The sequence below is a fragment of the Phocoena sinus genome, chromosome 3 (assembly GCF_008692025.1).
Source record: "Phocoena sinus isolate mPhoSin1 chromosome 3, mPhoSin1.pri, whole genome shotgun sequence".
NCBI lineage: Eukaryota > Metazoa > Chordata > Mammalia > Artiodactyla > Phocoenidae > Phocoena > Phocoena sinus.
Window position 1 is genome coordinate 3,461,620 of NC_045765.1, and position 17,021 is coordinate 3,478,640.

General features: G+C 53.7%; 1 protein-coding gene across 4 annotated transcripts in view; it reads right to left on the minus strand.

The window, feature by feature from the left end:
* Nucleotides 1–15,062, minus strand: part of SH3GL1 (SH3 domain containing GRB2 like 1, endophilin A2) — a 32,510-nt gene extending 17,448 nt beyond the window's left edge. For all 4 annotated transcript variants that reach the window (XM_032626228.1, XM_032626227.1, XM_032626226.1 and 1 more), the window contains exon 1: nucleotides 14,826–15,062. In XM_032626228.1, the coding sequence (XP_032482119.1) occupies nucleotides 14,826–14,870 (45 nt within the window). In that variant the 5' untranslated portion in view covers nucleotides 14,871–15,062. The remainder of the gene's footprint in view (nucleotides 1–14,825) is intronic.
* Nucleotides 15,063–17,021: the final 1,959 nt, after the last annotated feature.

A 17,021-nucleotide genomic window follows, 5' to 3' on the forward strand; every position in this document is an offset into this window, starting at 1 on the left:
CTCAGCACACAGATGAGGAGATCAACAGGGGCCTGCTGGGGCCAGGTGGGCAGCAGAGCCACCGCTCCTGTCCCCGGCTGCCATCCATCCTGCAGTGGCAGAGGGGGTGGGCCTTCTGCTTCTCAGGACGCACATCAGGCCTGGCGCACACACTCCCTGATGTTACTGCCTGTAACTGCCCCAGTGGTGGGTGAGCACCCAACTGAGGGGTTCCCAGGGACCCCGCCCTAGATCACAGACAGAGAAGAGCAGTTCTCAGGGGCCGTCTCCTCCGCCACAGCTCACCTTCATTCCAGCAACAGCACCTGGGAGAGCCTCGCCTCCCCACCCAAATGCACCCTGTCCTCAAACACTGACTTCCCGTTGGCTGCCAGCTGCTGTGATGGGGCTAGTAGAGCAGCAGGGGGCCTGACGCCCAATAGGTGATGGGCAATCAGTATTTGCTGAGATAACGCAGACCTCGCCCTTAGGAGCCCAGGGAAGAACACTGCCAGTCAGGTGTGTCAGTAACAGGCCAAAACAAGGGTGTGCCCAAGAGGTCCTGAGGTAGGGCTGGGGTCGCAGGGGAGCAGTGGGGGTGTGGACCACAGCACAGGGACTGGATCCGGCTCTGTCACCGCACTGTCACTTAACAAGAATGTGGACCCCTCTGAGCCTCTGTTTCCTCAACTGTAAAACTGGGTGCTGATGACGACCCATGATGACACAGGTCACTGGGTCTCCATTGTGTGCACAGGCTCTTCACTGTGGGGCTTTTCTCTAGTTGTGGTTCACGGGCTTCTCTAGTTGTGGCACGCAGGTTTAGTTGCCCTGCAGCCTGTGGGATCTTAGTTCCCCGGCCAGGGATGGAACCCGCGTCCCCTGCAGTGGTAGGCAGATTCTCAACCACTGGACCGCCAGGGAATTCCCTCACCAATGCCTTTTTATGTTGATTTTTCCAGGAGTAAAGCAGCCCTGCCCTCGTCCTTGCTTCTCCGCTGTCACCATATGACGTGTGTCTGGTGCTGCCACTTGCTGAGCTAGGAGCCGTAAGCATATTCAAATCTCTTTCCATCTGATGACGATGGTCTAGTAGCCAGGGCCTCCCCCCGCACCCAGGCCAACCTCTGCTCCGCTAGAAGGACTGAGCCCACAGACAGGCAGTGTCTGGACTCCTGGATGAGGAACAAGAACACAGTAGGGCAGGCCAGTGACCCGGAGGCCCCAGCACTGGGGGCTTCGCTCTGCTGCCTGCTGGGGACAACCTGCATCCTCCTCTCCCTTCTCCCTCCCGTGTCCACATTCAAAGCCAGGGTCCAGGTCACCCCCTCGTGAGTCATCCCTGGTTTCTCCATACAGGGCGCGTGTCATAGGACCCTGTGTCACCGTATCTGCCCTATTTCAATCGCTCAGCCACTGTGCGTGTCTGGGACACTCTCCTGCCCTGAGCTTACCTGCTCCATCAGAGCAGGATGGGGCTGAATGTCTGGGGTCAAAGTCAGCAGGCCAGCTCCCCACTTGAGAAGGTTGCCCTTATTCATTCAACAGATATTTATATGTGCCAGGTATAGTAGAGGGAAAAAGAGATAAATACTATAAGCTCACACAAAAACGGCACTACCTTAAGGACCTAAGATAAGGAGCCCCTTCCTCCTTGTGGGGAGGGAACCAGGTAGGAGTTACAAGATGTCCCTGGACTTGGCTTTGAAGGATGGGTTGAAGTTGGGGGCAAGAAGGAGAAAAGGACATGACGTGAGGAAAGGCAGAGACGGAGGACGCGGGGTCTGCACCAATGCAGAGGACAGAGGCGCTGAGGGCCGGCTTGGAAACCAACTCCCAGAATGTGATTCTGAAGCGTCCCCTTTGCAGGTGTGGGAGTGATTAGTGAAGGCTGCCTGGCACGAGGCTCTAGTGTCCGTGACGGGAAGAAAGGCACGGTATCAGGCTCGAGAACTGCCGACCTCTTTCTACAGTGGATGGGAAGTGATGCTGGTCGAAATCCCACTGTGGCATTTCCCAGAGGTTTAGACGGGCCACAGCGCTCTTTGCATAAAACCTGAACACAGAGCCGGTTTTCAAGTTGACGATGGAGGATTCCCTATCAGTCCACTAGCTCGTAAGTCACCAAGGTGGGATTCCAAGAACCAGGGGATGACTTCCATGGAGCACTGAAACGAAGATGGCTCGGTGGGAGGCCCGCTCTTCCCACAGTACCCATCCATCAGCTTGGCAAAGCGAATCGCTCCTATTTCCTCTTTGACCCCAGCCGTTAAGTTGGAGGTGAGAGCTAAGGGAAGATGAAACACACGTGCTAGTGTGTACATGCACGTGCATGCATGCGTGCGCACACACACACACTCTTCAATGCTGAGCTGAAAACCTTTATCCAGACAAAGCTTTAAGACAGCAGGGACCTGTAAGAGTTTCCTACAGTTGCTGTAACAAATTACCACAAACTCAGTGACTCAAAACACGTTTCCTAAGCCACACAAAAATCTGAAGGAGGTCAGAAGTCCGACATGGCTCTCCCCAGCGAAGACAAAGGTGTTGGCAGGGCTGTGTCCCTTTCTGGGAGCTCTAGAGCTTTCCCGCCTTTTCCGCTCCTAGAGGCGGCCGCGCTCCTTGGCTTGTGGCCCCGTCCTCTGTCTTCACAGCCAGCGAGGTGGGCCTATCGTGCCACCTGCCCTCTGGTTCTCTCCTCCACGGTCCTGTCTCCCTCCAACCAGGCAGGGAAAGGTTCCACTTTTAAGGGCCATTATGATGAAATTGGGCCCACCTGGTCATCGGTTCCACCTCCAGGTCCATGCCCTTAATTCCACCAGCAAAGTCCCTTCTGCCAAGTAAGGTCACACATTCACAGGTTCCAGATAATGGCAGGGACACCTTGGTGGAGGGTAGGGGGGTGGTGTTCTGCCTGCCACGGGAATAGTCAGCTCTCGTTACTCACAGTGGTTCTGTGCTATAAAGTCGCCCAGACGTCGAACTAGTAAATACTGAGCCACTGCTCTGGGGACACGCAGGGGTTAGGCTCCTGTGAGCCTCTGGTCACAACTCATCACCTGTAATTTCATGTTACGTGTGTTTCTGTTTAAAGAAACCTTATTTAGGGACTTCCCTGGTGGCACAATGGTTAAGACTCCGAGCTCCCAATGCAGGGGGCCTGGGTTCGATCTCTGGTCAGGGAACTAGATCCCACGTGCATGCCGCAACTAAGAGCCCACATGCCCCAACTAAAGATCCCGCGTGCAGCAACTAAGACCCGGTACAGCCAAATAAATAAATAAATTAATTTTTAAAAAATGAAAGAAAACTGATTTAATATACACTGCTGATTCATTAGCACTGGACGCACGGCCAGCAGTACCTGATCTCGCCTGAGCGGAGCTCATCTCACACATGCTCTGTGAGCACGTCACAGCCTTCCTGTGCCTGGGACACTAGCCAGCACTTCAGCTCCATGCTTGGGACCAAGAGCGAAAACACCCGCAAGAAGCACAAAGGTACAAACACGTGTCACTAAACAAGCCGTGGAAAGGATGCTGGTCTACAGTCTTGTTCTGCCTCAGTGGGAATGAATGTGTTGGGAGACTCAAAAATTTTTGTCACTCTGGGCATGTTCACGAATACCTGCGAAGGTGCCCCAAGTACTGATGGGGGGGGTTTACAAACACATTTCGGCAAGTAAGGTGAAACCGCAAACACAAGCCCGCCAACAATGATGGACTGATGGTGAGTTCAGGTGCTGCTGGCTGTGCATCCAATGCTAATGAATCAGTAATGTATATTAAATAAGGTTTCTTAACAGAGGCACGGACCGGGAGGTGGAAGCGATCGCCCTGGATGACCAGGTGGGCCCAATTTCATCAGGTGGGCCTCCCTGGGTCCTCCCCCTGGCTTGTGCCTCCACCAAGCGGACCCTGTGCCTGGGGAGCCCCCGCCCCACGCACCCAGCTTCCTGGCTCAGGCGGTACCTAGCAGAAAGGTCACCCCTGACGAGGGCCCTGACGCAGGACCCCCAGCAGCTTTGATCAAGACTCCGGGGTCATGCGAACAGAAGAGGTGGTGGTGTTCTCCAGGCTGGTCCTGCTCAAAAACCTACACGGTCACATTAAATGGGCAGGATTTTAGAGAAACACTTGGACCTTGCCTGCGGGGACATCCATGTGACCGCTCACTGTGACGCCGAGAGCAAAAACGCGGCAACGTCCTAAATGCCCACTGCCAGCGGAGGGAGGACAAGTCGCTGTCCGCACACAAAGGACAGCAGGGAGCTGTGGAAGCAAAAAACTCGAGCCACACGCTCAGTGTGGACGAAGTGCCCCAGCGGTGCTGAGCGAAAAGAGCAGGCCAAAAAAGCTGCCATGTGACACCATTTTCAAGGGGTGTAAACTTGCAAAACAAAGCTGCAGACTTTTTAGCGGTAGATTCGTGTGCAGTGATGTATCAGGGAGGGGCCCTCGACTCTAACTGTGCTGCTCGTGTTTACTCAAGCTCTTGTGGGCGCTTGGCTAACGGCTGGCCATTCTTCACCTCTCTCTCTACAGCTGAGACATTTTAACACAAACTCAAGTGCCTGAAAAGGGACGTGCCCTTTATGATGCACTGGCACTGCCTGGTGCGGGGAACTAGCTGAGTGCAAACTCCCCTAGACGGCGGTGGACTCTCCTCCAGGCTCTGCTGAGAGCTGAGAGGATGCCTGGACTGAGACCGGGCAAAAGGTCCTCCTCCCCACTCCCCGGAACCAGCACACCCGGACTCCCGGGTCCCCAATGCGCCCCCATCTGCACAACTTCCCACAGAAGCCTCCCAATCCTGACAGTCTGGAGGCGGCAGAGGGACTTGGCCGACCGGTGCCTCCTGCCCACCCTGGGCCGAGGCCAAGGGCATGGGATACTCTGAAGCAAAGCGGAGAGAGTGCTCAGCTACCCTTGAGTCCACTGGCGGGAAAGGAATGGTGATGTGGAACTTCCCAGAGATCCCAGGAGAAACACCTAAGGCTCCTCAGCCGTGAAGTAAACGCATCAAGGCTGGGGGCAAAAGACAAACCTCAGAGCCAACCTCTGAGGGCAGCACACACAACTGTATTGGGGCAATCAGTGGGGAGCTGCAGCAGCTCCAAGACTCCTCAAGGGTGAAATGCTGACTTGGCGGGACAGCAAGGATTCTCAACCTTGGAGGAAACACCCCAGGGAGAGGAGATAAAGGACAACCCTAGGCCAGGAGGTTAGGGTTAGGGGACAGAGAAATCCCACCCTTGTCCCCGTGCGCTCGCCGCCCTCTTCTGGACAAAGGCTGACCCTGAAGGGCCAGGGCTGCCCTCCCGACTTCAGACAATCACACCTCTGATGACCTGAGGCCATCAAGCTGATGGACACCTGCCTGCCTGCCTGCGTGCCTGCCCAGGGGCAGCCGAGGGGCCTCATCCTGGGGAGGCAGCTGGCAGGAGATGAGGAGGGGGCCTCGGGAGTGATAAAGTTCCCAGTTTCCTTCCCCGGGGGCGTCCTAAGTCTCCTCTCACTCCTGGGGCTGAGACCCAAAACGACAGAGGAAAAACCATCAGTCAGCTACTCCACTTTAGAGAAAGTGGGACTGGATTGAGGTGTGCTGGCCAAAGACATCTGAATTATCGGCCAAGGTGGTGTTGGGGGACTAAACACACAGACTGAACGGTGCCACTTACTGTCGGGCCTCTCCCCAGACACTTGGGAAATGCACCCTCACCCCAAAGCTCTCTCTTCTGAGCCTTAATTCAAGGCTGCAGGATTTCCTGGCTCCACGGGAAAACGATGAGGGGCAGGGGAGGGGGTGACAAGAAAAGAGGTAACCCAGGGACAAGTGAGAAAGTTATTCCCACCGCGATGCTCTTTCAGTACCCCTCGTTCTGGCAAGGAAAAACTTTCCAGTGGGCACTTTTTTTTTTTAATTTTTTTTTTGCTTTTTATTTTTTGGCCGTGCCACGTGGTATGTGGAATCTTAGTTCCCTGAGCAGGGATCGAACCCATGCCCCCCTTCAGTGAAAGTGCAGAGTCGTAACCACTGGACTGCCAAGAAGTCCCTCGTGGGCACTTATTGTTTCAGCGACTCTTTAATAAGAGGGACCAGGGCTTCTCTGGTGGCGCAGTGGTTGAGAGTCCGCCTGCCGATGCAGGGGACATGGGTTCGTGCCCCAGTCCGGGAAGATCCCACATGCCACAGAGCAGCTGGGCCCGTGAGCCATGGCCGCTGGGCCTGCGCGTCTGGAGCCTGTGCTCCGCAATGGAGAGGCCACAGCAGTGAGAGGCCTGTGTACCGCAAAAAAAAGAAAAAAAAAGAGGGACCAGACCCCAGCCTCCGAGGTAAGGAATCCAGGAGGAATCAACTACACTGCTTTGTTTCTGTTGTATCTTGTGATCCAGTTACTATGACTTAGAGTAAGAAATAACATCAAGATCCCTTTTAAAATAAATTTAAAAAGTGAGTCTATTTGAAAGTCAAGTTAACTAATTGATTCAAGTCACAGGCTAGGTGGTTGGTTCCAGGTATTTACTGCAGGCCCAGGAGCTGGTGTGATGGACGCAGCACCTCGGGGAAGGTGGCGGGGCTCCCTGGGCCCCAGGGTGTGGACAGGGAAAGTTAGGGCCCGCAGGTGAGGAGGCTGGCCTCAGGTGCACTGGGCCTACAAGCTTGTTGCATTTCCAGTACCAGCCAGACGGGCAGGGACCATCATCTAGAGGGTGGCTGGGAGTGTCATGACTGGGGACAAATATCTGGAGGACAGGTGCACGAGCAGTGGCAGGTGCCAGGGAGGTCCCTCAGGTCCTGGAGGGAGAAGGCCCAGAGGCAGGGTGGCAAGCCCACAGGGGGAACCAACAGGGCAAAGCGGAGGAGGGGGTGAGAGAGCTGGCCAGCTGACTCAGGACACAGGAGAAGAGGCAGAAGGGCGGCCAGGTGTGGAAGCCAGGGAGGGACTGCACACAGGACCCGGGCTAACGCCGGTCAAGTCTAAGAGGTCAGAAGTCCAGGGGCAGAGAGCAGGCTTCTGAGGCCAGAGTGGTGGGGCCTGGGGAAAGTGGAGCCAGGGAACTCCTTTTCCCAGCAGGCTGGGCACCTCCTGGCCTGGCTGTGGGGTTGAAATGACAGAGACTGCCCGTGACACAGGTTGGGCCGCTCTGGCCAGTCAAGCGCCGGTCCCTCGGCCTGGAGCCCTCAAGACAGATGCTAAGCCAAAGGGAACAATCTCTGAGCTTTGATTTCTTATTCTTTAAACCAGTCGGACCTGTTCCTGACCGAGGCCTCCATGGCCTTGCCAGCCACCTGGCTTCGCATGGGCACCGCCACTGGCACCGGATAGCCCCATTCCCGCTCTGAGAAGGAGTCCACCATTTCTGACGACTTGGCCAGCAAGCCACGACCCGTGGGGACCCGGGCCTGTCACCAGCCGCCAGGCAGCCTGCTCCCTCAGGAGCTCACACCCAATGAGAAGAAAAGCACACTGGGTGTGAGGATGTGCTGGGTGTGTGGCACGTGGGCAGGAGACCACCAGGGAGGGTGGAGAAATATTTTTTGGCGGGGGACCCAGGATATGGCAAGGATATAGGAAGATACACGCAGGGCTCTGAGGGCAAACAGGAAGTGGACAGGGAGACTGGACTGGGGTGGGGAAGGAGGAGGGAAGGTAAGAGCCTGAGCAGACCTGTTGGACTGGGGCGTGCTGGCTGCGAGGGGGAGGGTGGGATTGAAAGCCGCGACCAGGGCGGGGGCTCCGGAAGGTCCTGAATGCCAGGTTGGAGCTGGAACCGCACCCCAGATCGGCGGGGGACGCTCCCCTCAGCAGACCCCAGCCCTGTCTTCTCTAGGTGCGCCCACACGGCCGCCCGGCTTTTGCGCTCTCATGACCTACGATGTGGGGCAAACTCCGTCCAGCTAACCTTTACTGAGTTCCTGGGACAGCGACCCACTGTCCTCCTCACCGCCCACCCCCTCCCGGGGGGCAGCTCACGTCACTGGGCTGTGACAGCCCGGGTGGGCGTGGTACGGCTGGAGGGGTTTAATGCCCAGGTGTGGAAATCTGAGCATCCAGGCAGCGGCTCTTCCCAGGGCGGCCACGGCTGATGCTGAGTCAGGTCCTTCAGAGGAAATCGCACATCTATTTTCCTGCTGTGGTTGGGAGTCTCCGCGTGACCCCCCTCTCGGGCCCAGTCAGCAGGTTTTTCTAGGAGCTGAGTGGAAAAGGAAGATGAGGCCATCCTCTGGGAGCCTGAGTTTGTGGAGCCCTGGTTACTGCTTAACAGGAAATGAGCAGAATTGGACCCAAACTGCAGCGCTCGAGAGAAGTGGCTGCAAATCCAGCCCTGGGGAGAGGGGCGGGGAGAGAAAAAGTTTGGGTGGGGGGGTGGGGAAGAGAAAGAAGGAGAAGAGGAGGAGGAAGGAGGCGGGTGCAGAGAGGAGGGGAGAAGAGAGGAACCGGCTGCTCCACAGTCTGATACATCCTTCCTCAGCTTTCCAGGGACAGCTTTAAAAAAGAACCAGAAAAAATCGCCCCTGATACTTCCCCAGGCACTTAAAAGCCAGGAGGGTTTGAGCACAGGGGGTAAAGATGCCTCCACGGGCCTGCTCACCCCTCCAGTGGCTGGAAGGCTCCATCATCAAACCCTCCTTAAACCTCAGAAACCTCACCCCACCCCCCGCCATGACCTCGAAAACCAGAAACAGAAGATAATCTGACTTTCCTCTGCCCCTCCGCGGCCCGCGGCAGCCCCGCAGTGTCAAAACATGCAGATGCCTCTGAAATCCTACCGAAGAAGTTGGCTGCACGCCCCAAATCAAAAACTAACTTTCCCCAGATTGGATCCGTTTCAAAATACTGGCAACAAAGTGGAGAGGGCTGAGACAGAGGCCAGGGCAGAGCTAACTGTGGCCCACATCCCAGGGTCAAAGGCCATGGGACACGCACACCAGAGGCAAATGGCAGGCCTGAGGGGCCCGGTCAAAGCCTGTCAGTTTGTCCTCTGAGGAAAGAAGCAAAGAGATGCTCAGATGGACACTTGACGGGCGGGCGGAGAGCTCAGGCCCCCGAAGGCACTAAGTGCTTGCTTGGATGTTGGCTCCGGAGGGAGGCTGGGTGGATGGCTGGTGGGTGGGTAAACAGCACCATTTCCTTACTTCACTTGCTAAGTCAGTGACAGTTCTGGGGTCGCAAAACTGTGACAGCCTCCAATTTCTGAAACCAAACAGAGGCTGTTATTAAGTGGCACACGGAATATAATTAAGTATCCTACAGCTTTGCCTCAAAACATACCCAGATAAGCAGGGCGATTAGCTCCCACGGGACCTCTTTGATGAACTGCTCTTTACTACACACAGGATTCTGAGTCAGAGGTGAACTTTAGGTCTGATGTACCGCAGTCACGGGCAGCAGAAACAGAATATGATGACCCCTTGGTCCTGGTATGTTAATAACAAGAGTATGCAGGATGCTGCTTGGTTACAGGGCGCCTCCCTGATTGCAAACAGCGGGTCCTGCCCAGGAGGGCGGGTTAACCTGGTTTTACAGACAGGACTGGGAAGTGGTGGAGTTTAAAGAGGCCCCTTGGCTCCCTTCGGGAAGGGCAGTCTCAAATCTCTTCTGTAGCTCCACAGTTCAGCCTAAAACACAGGGCTGGTTACTCCACCCAGCAAGCTGGGGACGGAATACTAATGGAGCAGGACAGGATCATCTCTGTCCAAGTCCCACAGGGACACCACTAGGTCAAGGGTCTTCCTACAAAATGAGTCAGCAGAGTGGCTTCCTGTAAGAGTGGACTTAACCCAGTTCCCATCACACGTGGACATGGCAATGGCCAAAGGCCCTTCCCAGGTCTGCTGTCCCGAGGCAGAAGGTCTTCCGGAGGTCAGCCTGCAGCTGCTCAGCTCAAGGGTCTGGGCCAGGGACCACCCCCACCCCCAGACCTCGCCTGACACCTGTCGCTCCCAGCTCACAGGTTCCACACTTTGATTCGTGCTGAGACTAAGGGGTTACAAATTCCAGATTTTTGTATCCTAAGATCACTCCATGTCCACTACTTAGCAGGCCAAGAACTTTACTGGGAAATCAAAAGCATGATCCCATAAAATGAAGTTTAAAAAATAGGTCAGAGGGACTTCCCTGGTGGTCCAGTGGTAAAGAATTCTCCTTCCAATGCAGGGGACACAGGTTCGATCCCTGGTTGGGGAACTAAGACGTGCCACGGGACAACCAAGCCCGTGCACCAGAACTACTGAGCTCGCGTGCTTCAGTGAGAGAGCCGGCGTGCCGCAACTACAGAGCCCATGTGCTCTGGAGCCCTCGTGCCACAACTAGAGGGAGAAAGCCCACATGCCACACTAGAGAGGAGCCCGCGCCGCAGTGGAAGATCCTGCACGCCTCAATGATGACCCCGTGTGCCACAACTAAGACCTGATGCAGCCAAAAAAAAAAAAAAAGGTCAGAGCAGGCAGTATCTGGGGACATCGGACATTCCCCCGGCTACTGCTTACTCCAACACGTTGGGGTCCTGGGCCCCCCGTCATACCCCCACCCCATGCCTTTCCCAGGAAGCTCGATCTTTCCTCCTAGACACAAACCCGGAGCCTAGTGAGTATCCAACAAACGTCAAAGCTACGGGATATGACGGTCATGAATTTCCCTCCTAGCTCGGACGGAACCAATCTTTCAGTTTAAACTCTCTCCCTCCTTTCAGGCAAAAAAAAAAAAAAAAAAAATCAGGCCAGCATTCCAGGCAGCTGCCAGATCTATCCCTAGTTACACTCTCAAATCTCCACACAGCCCAGCCACAAGAATTATCAGGAAACCAGTCAGAAGGTTAGTCCTGGAAATTAATGTCACCCAAACACACCACAATGACAAGTGAACTTTTGAGCCTAGATCTCGCTACTGGGTTCCTCTACCCACCTCAGTTCCTCAGAAAGGCTCATAAAAGCATCTCCCCAGATTCTAGGTGTGCATGAGTACCAGAGGGCTATGGAGTGGCATTACACGGCGAGGCCGGAGGGGACCAAAACCACGGGCCTGAGACAGACGCCCATTTCTTTGGCTGCTTCACTCCATACATTCAACTTTCCTCAGCTCAGGTGACCAGTTCCTATTAAGAAGTAAAAACCCACAAACTTCCGGCTCAAGCTCAAACCGCTTTTATTAGAGACCTGAAAGTTTTCACCAGAGATGAACTGGTGTGGAATTTGCCAGTATACTGCCAGACACTGGGACCTGATTTGTTACCAGTGTCACCAAGGAGGTAGAAACTTTTCATTCACATCACAGCCTCACCTTCGAGAAACCCAGCTTCTCTATTCCCAGCTCTCTCTCACACATCCACCTGGCTTCTATTTCTCAATTTAGAAATGATGCTCTTACAAGCCTTGGAAATCAAGAACCCGTTTCAAAGTAGGGTTTCTTGCTACAGAAACGTTGGCGCTTCTCTTATGTGGGGCCAGATAATTCTTTGTCGTGTAGAAGACTGTCCTGTATGTTGTAGGATGCTTAACAACCATCCCCAGCCATTACCAACTCGGTGCCAGTAGCACCCTCTCCCCAAGGCGTGCCACTGTCTCGGACGTTGCCAAATGTCCCTTGGGTGGTGCACAGGGTGGGAGAGGGGAGGGTTAGTTGCCCCTAATTGAGAGGCACCAATGCAAGCTTGTACCTTCTTAAAAATGCCAGATGCCAAAAAACACTCTGGGGTTTTCCTGAGGACTTGGGAGGGGGAGACTTGGTGTCTGGATGCCGAATTTTACGCACATGTCCATCTGCGTATATGTGGTTATCTCTGCATTTCGAGAATGAGAAAAAGCAGGCAGCTGCCAGAATAATGCCCAGGAAGGATTTTTTGTTGTTCTTCTGTTTGGGTAAAATTACCCTCACTTTTCTCAAACCATAAAAGTGTTTCTCAACCTCAGCACCGCTGACGTCGGAGCCGGGTGACTCTTGGTTGTGCAGGGCCACCCAGTGCGCTGTAATATAATTAATTACCACCGTGTTGTGACAACCCAAGATGCCTCCAGACATTGCCAATGTCCTCTGGAGGGTAGAACTGGCCCTGGTTGAGAACTACTGTCCTACAGGAAGACAAATGCCCCCAAATCCTTTTGTGTAAAAAGGGGACAGTGTTTACCTTAGGCCAGACAAGTGAGACCAATTGAGACCGACTGGTTTAAAGAGTATCACCTGTTCACGCAGTGAAAACTCAATATATATTATTACGACTTAACAAGAATGTTACCTGACACAGACGACCCTACTTGAAAGAGGTGTTCATAAGATCAAGAAAAGAAACACAGGGCTTCCCTGATGGCAGAGCAGTTAAGAATCTGCCTGCCAATGCAGGGAACACGGGTTTGAGCCCTGGTCCGGGAAGATTCCACATACCACAGAGCAACTAAGCCCTTGTGCCACAACTACTGATCCTGCACTCTACAGCCCATGAGCCTCAACTACTGAGGCCCGCATGCCTAGAGTCCGTGCTCCACAACAAGAGAAGCCACCGCAATGAGAAGCCTGTGCACTGCAAACTAAGAGTAGCCCCCGCTCGCCGCAACTAGAGAGCCCACGCACAGCAACGAAGACCCAACGCAGCCACATAAATAAATAAATAAATTTATAAAAAAAAAAGAGAAGAGAAGTAATACACAAAGAGGTGGACACATCCAGATAAACAGCAGAGGTCTATGGAAACTATTGCAGAAGGGAATGGAACACAGCCAGGGTGATTCTTGAGAGGACAACTCAACATGGAATCGGTCAGGAGGCCAAGACGACAGCTCTCAGAGGACGACGTGTCGCAGCAATTCTTTGGGACTGGGCCTCAGAATATCGAGATAATAAAGTGATCCGCACCACCAGCTTGCACTGCTCTGAGCTTTCCAGATTTCCAAGCACTCCCCACAGGTCTGAATGCAGGCCAACCTTCTTTCCCCGAGACGAAAGGCTCCGGTGGATGGCCTGAGGCCCAGCTAGTTCCTCCGGCACAGCGTATCTGCTGGGGACAGCATGGGCCACCAGCACGGGCCCTCATGGCTGGGGGCGGGGCGCGGAGGGCTTCCAGAGACCTGTCTATATGAAGGAACAAAGTGGCCCAGGAATTCTTCCGAGACCCACAGTTCCTGCGAGAGGGGCTACATCAGGGCCCAAGATAGTGAGCAGCCCTCCAAGGTGCTCTGGTCAAGTGTGCGGGGGTGGGGTCTGAGGCCTGCTGGGCAAGGTCTAACCCAGGGCCAGCTCACTTAATTCCATCCTGCTGGGGCAAAGGGCTGTACTCTCAGCAACAATCCTAGAATCCCTCTGGATTAAACCTCTCTTCCTCCAGGGTTTGGCCTGGAGTCTAGAGATAGACCCCAAATATCTTTAGCCCTAGACAACTACTAGGGTCATTAGTTTTCCCCCTCAAAGGGCAAAAGGTCCCAGCTGTGTATTACTGGGGACTCATCTCTCTTCCCTCCCACTGGACCTCTCCAAATTGTGGGCAGAGTCTGGTTCGCCAGCGCAGGCCAAACAACTCCTATGACTGTTGCTCGCTCCTTCCTGGAGTCTATCCACACAAACTCCAGATCTAAGGTTCTCATAGGATCAAGGGATCTGGGACTTCTTGGATCTGAAATTATAAACTGAATTTTGCATTCGCCCAGTTTTCTGAAGAGTGGATCCACTCAGCTTTCACCAGACTCGTGAGCAATGGGGCCTGGACTTTCCAAAACACCTATTCTATCTGTCAAAGTAGAACACTTATATTCTTGGATTCTGCATTCCACTTCTGGAAACTTATCCTTTAAATCCAATCCCACCTGTGAGCAGAGATATTCACTGGCTATTCACGATAGTATCATTTGCAGCAGAAAACTACTGGAAACAACCTAAACATCCATCGATGGACAACTAATTAAATAAATTATGACAGACTTCATGGAACAGAATGCCACATACCCATTAAAAAGATACAAGAGGCTCTAGGTGTAGCTCTGGGGGAGGGGGAAGGGAGAGGGGTTTTCCCCTAAGGACATTTAGCAGCATCCGGAGACATCCGTGGTCGGTGGGGGGAGCTCCTGGTATCGACTGGTTAGGGGCCAGGGATGCTGCTCAACGCCCCACTGTGCCCAGGAGGGCCACAACAACAGAGAATGACCCAAGGTGGAGAATTCTAGCTCTAGTGCGATCTCCGAGACACATTTAATGAAAAACATCAATTACACGGTTCTGTGTAGATGATGTTACCGCTACGTGTGTGTTTTTAAAGGACAGGCATACCCTTCTCTTTGGTAATTGGTGACAGTCCCTGTCTCTGGAGAGAGGGACTGGATGCCTGAGGGACTGAAGTGGGAAACTGACTTTTCACTCTACCCTTTCAACTTTGTACCGGGCCCACTGAAAAGGTTTTTTCGTTTGTTATCTTTAAAAAAAAAAAAAAAGAATTGTTCTAGACACAAAATTTCCCTGACCCTGGGCTCTCTAGCAAGAGTCCTGTGTCGACAAGCTCGGGACTGCTTCTTCCCCTTCTCTCCCTGCCCCCCCACACCCCCCCCCCCGCCCGCCCGCCCTTTCAGAGGGAAGGACGGGAGGAGAGGGGTCCACGTCCGGGGCCAACCTCTGGGTGCACCTCCACGCCTCTAAAGCGTCTGCCCACCCGTCTCGAGGAGACTGGAGCCCACATGGCGGGGAGGGTCTGGGCCACCTCGCACGCAGACCCCCGCCCCTCCTAGGCTGTCCCCACCCGGCATAGGACGAGTGCCAACGCCGCCCCCTCAGTACCCACGGCTCCCTCCCGAGTCAGGGCCTGGCCGGGAACCCCTCCAAGCATCCTGGGGCCCGGAGCTCGCCCCCCGCCTCGGCCTCCGCTCACCTGGCTCGCCTTGTAGAACTGCTTCTTCAGCCCCGCTACCGACATGCTGCCTCCCGCCGTCGGGCCTCCCGCACGGACTCAGAGAACCGGAGGGACCGCGCAAGCGACAGGCTTCCGGGCGCCGCCAAACCCCGCGCGCCTCAGCGGGCCCCTACGGCACCGCCTCCGCCGCCCTCCAGCCAGCTCCGCGCCCGCCCCGGCGCCGCCTCAGCCCCTCGCGCGCCCGCGCGGCCAGGATATTACATGGCAACCACACACTTCCGGTGCCGGCCTCCGCCGCGCGCACGCGCGCGCCCCCCCCCCCCACCCGGCCCCGTCTGCGCACGCGCGCCCCCTGCCGGCCAGGGGGCGCACGCGCACTCCGCCTGCGGATGGAGCGGCCGCCTAGCCCAGTGAGTGGACCAGGGAGAACCTAGAGGGGCTGTGGCGGCTGCAGCGACCCCTCGAGTCCCGGAGGTGGGCCTGCCGTCTTAGGAAAGGCGCTTAACACCTTTTTGCAGAGATTGGGGAGGCGAAGGGGCAGGTAGAACTCCAGAGGCTGGGTTTACAAATCTTCGGATACCTGTTCGGTAATCTCAGCTATACCCAATTCTGTGGTCTCCCACCACCATCGCGTCCGGCCCCGTGTTCATCCATTCAGTTGCCCAAGTCAGACATCAGGCTATCACTTATAACTCCTTTCCACTACCCCAACTGTCTTCTGCCCTGATCAGACCATTCCACCACCCTCCTCTCTGGTGTGCCCACCTTCAGGTTCTCTCCTCCAATTCATCTTCTACAAGGCAGCCAGAATGATGCTTCTATAACACAATTCAGATCACATCAGTCCCCTGTTTAAAGTCCATCTACTGGCCTTAGCATACTCTCCCAATTTCTTAACATGGACTACAAAGCTTGTATAATTTGGCCCCATCACCTTGTCTAACTTCGGCTCTCTTCGTCTTCTATAACCCATGGTCCCTGTTGCCTACGGATTTTGCTAACATTATTCCTCTCATGCACATTCTTCCCCAATCTTTCCCCCGTCCCTTGTGCATAAAAAATAACTCTATTTGGAATGTCACCTCCTCCAGGAAGCCTTCCCAGATTGATACATGTTTACCGATATTGATTTTTTCATCAATTGTTATTTTTATTGAATAAATTGGAAATTAATAATGAATCGAAATGAGTAAATGAGTCCAAAAAAAACAGGGTGGGGGCCAGTTGCACAATGGATAACGTGTCTGACTACCGATCAGAAAAAGAACAGTAACGTGACTAGAGCTAAAGTGCTTGCAATTTCAGTGCTGAAATATCTGACAGAGTTGAGTGATTTTGTAAAGCAGAGGACTGGTGGAAGTTTACAAGTGCCTCAACAGAAGGACTAGATCAGAGGATTGCTTTAGAATATGCATGCCCCAACATCTTTCCCCAAGATCCTGATGGGGCTATTATGAATAGTTTGAAAAATCTCCCATGTGATTCTGATGGGCACCCTGAATGGTAATCCACTGGTCTAAATCATTTCAGATGCCAGAATGTCAAAGAAGGAAGGGAAAACATCCTAATGGTTCAGATGAGGAAACTGAGGCCTTGAGTAAGACATGACTTGCCCAAAGTGATGTCCTCAAATTTCCTATTTTCCACATTATTTCCAACCAATTCTACTGATTTAATTATCCAATCTACAGGATAAATAGAATTCCAAAATTGGGCTAAATTTCACTCTTCTCTCCTCACTTCTGCTCTGCTTGAGAGGTTAAATTGGTGCTGAAGAAAACCTGTCCTAAGGCTTGCAGGCTGACTCTGAAGGTTTCTGTTCCATGTGAGGCTTTTAATTTACATGATCACACAGTTCAATTAAATGATATTTATGTATTCACTCAAATATTTATTGGGTACCTACTAATGGTTGTCACGGGTAGGTCCTGGGGATACTGTGATAAACAATTCCTGCCCTCATGGAGCTAATGACAAAAACAGAAATGAATTCATTAACCAATAACACGCTAATAGATAAACAAAAGCTGTAATTGCTCCAAGAAAAAGAACAGTGTTGTTGTAGGAACTTCATCTTGTTGGGGGTTGGGGAGGAAAGGCTCCTCTGGGGTTTCAATCTAAGGTCTGAAAGTTGGGTAGAAATCAACCAGGAAAAGAGCTGCGGAAAGTGTTCCAGGCGAGGAAACAGCATGTGCAAAACCCTGAGGATTAAAC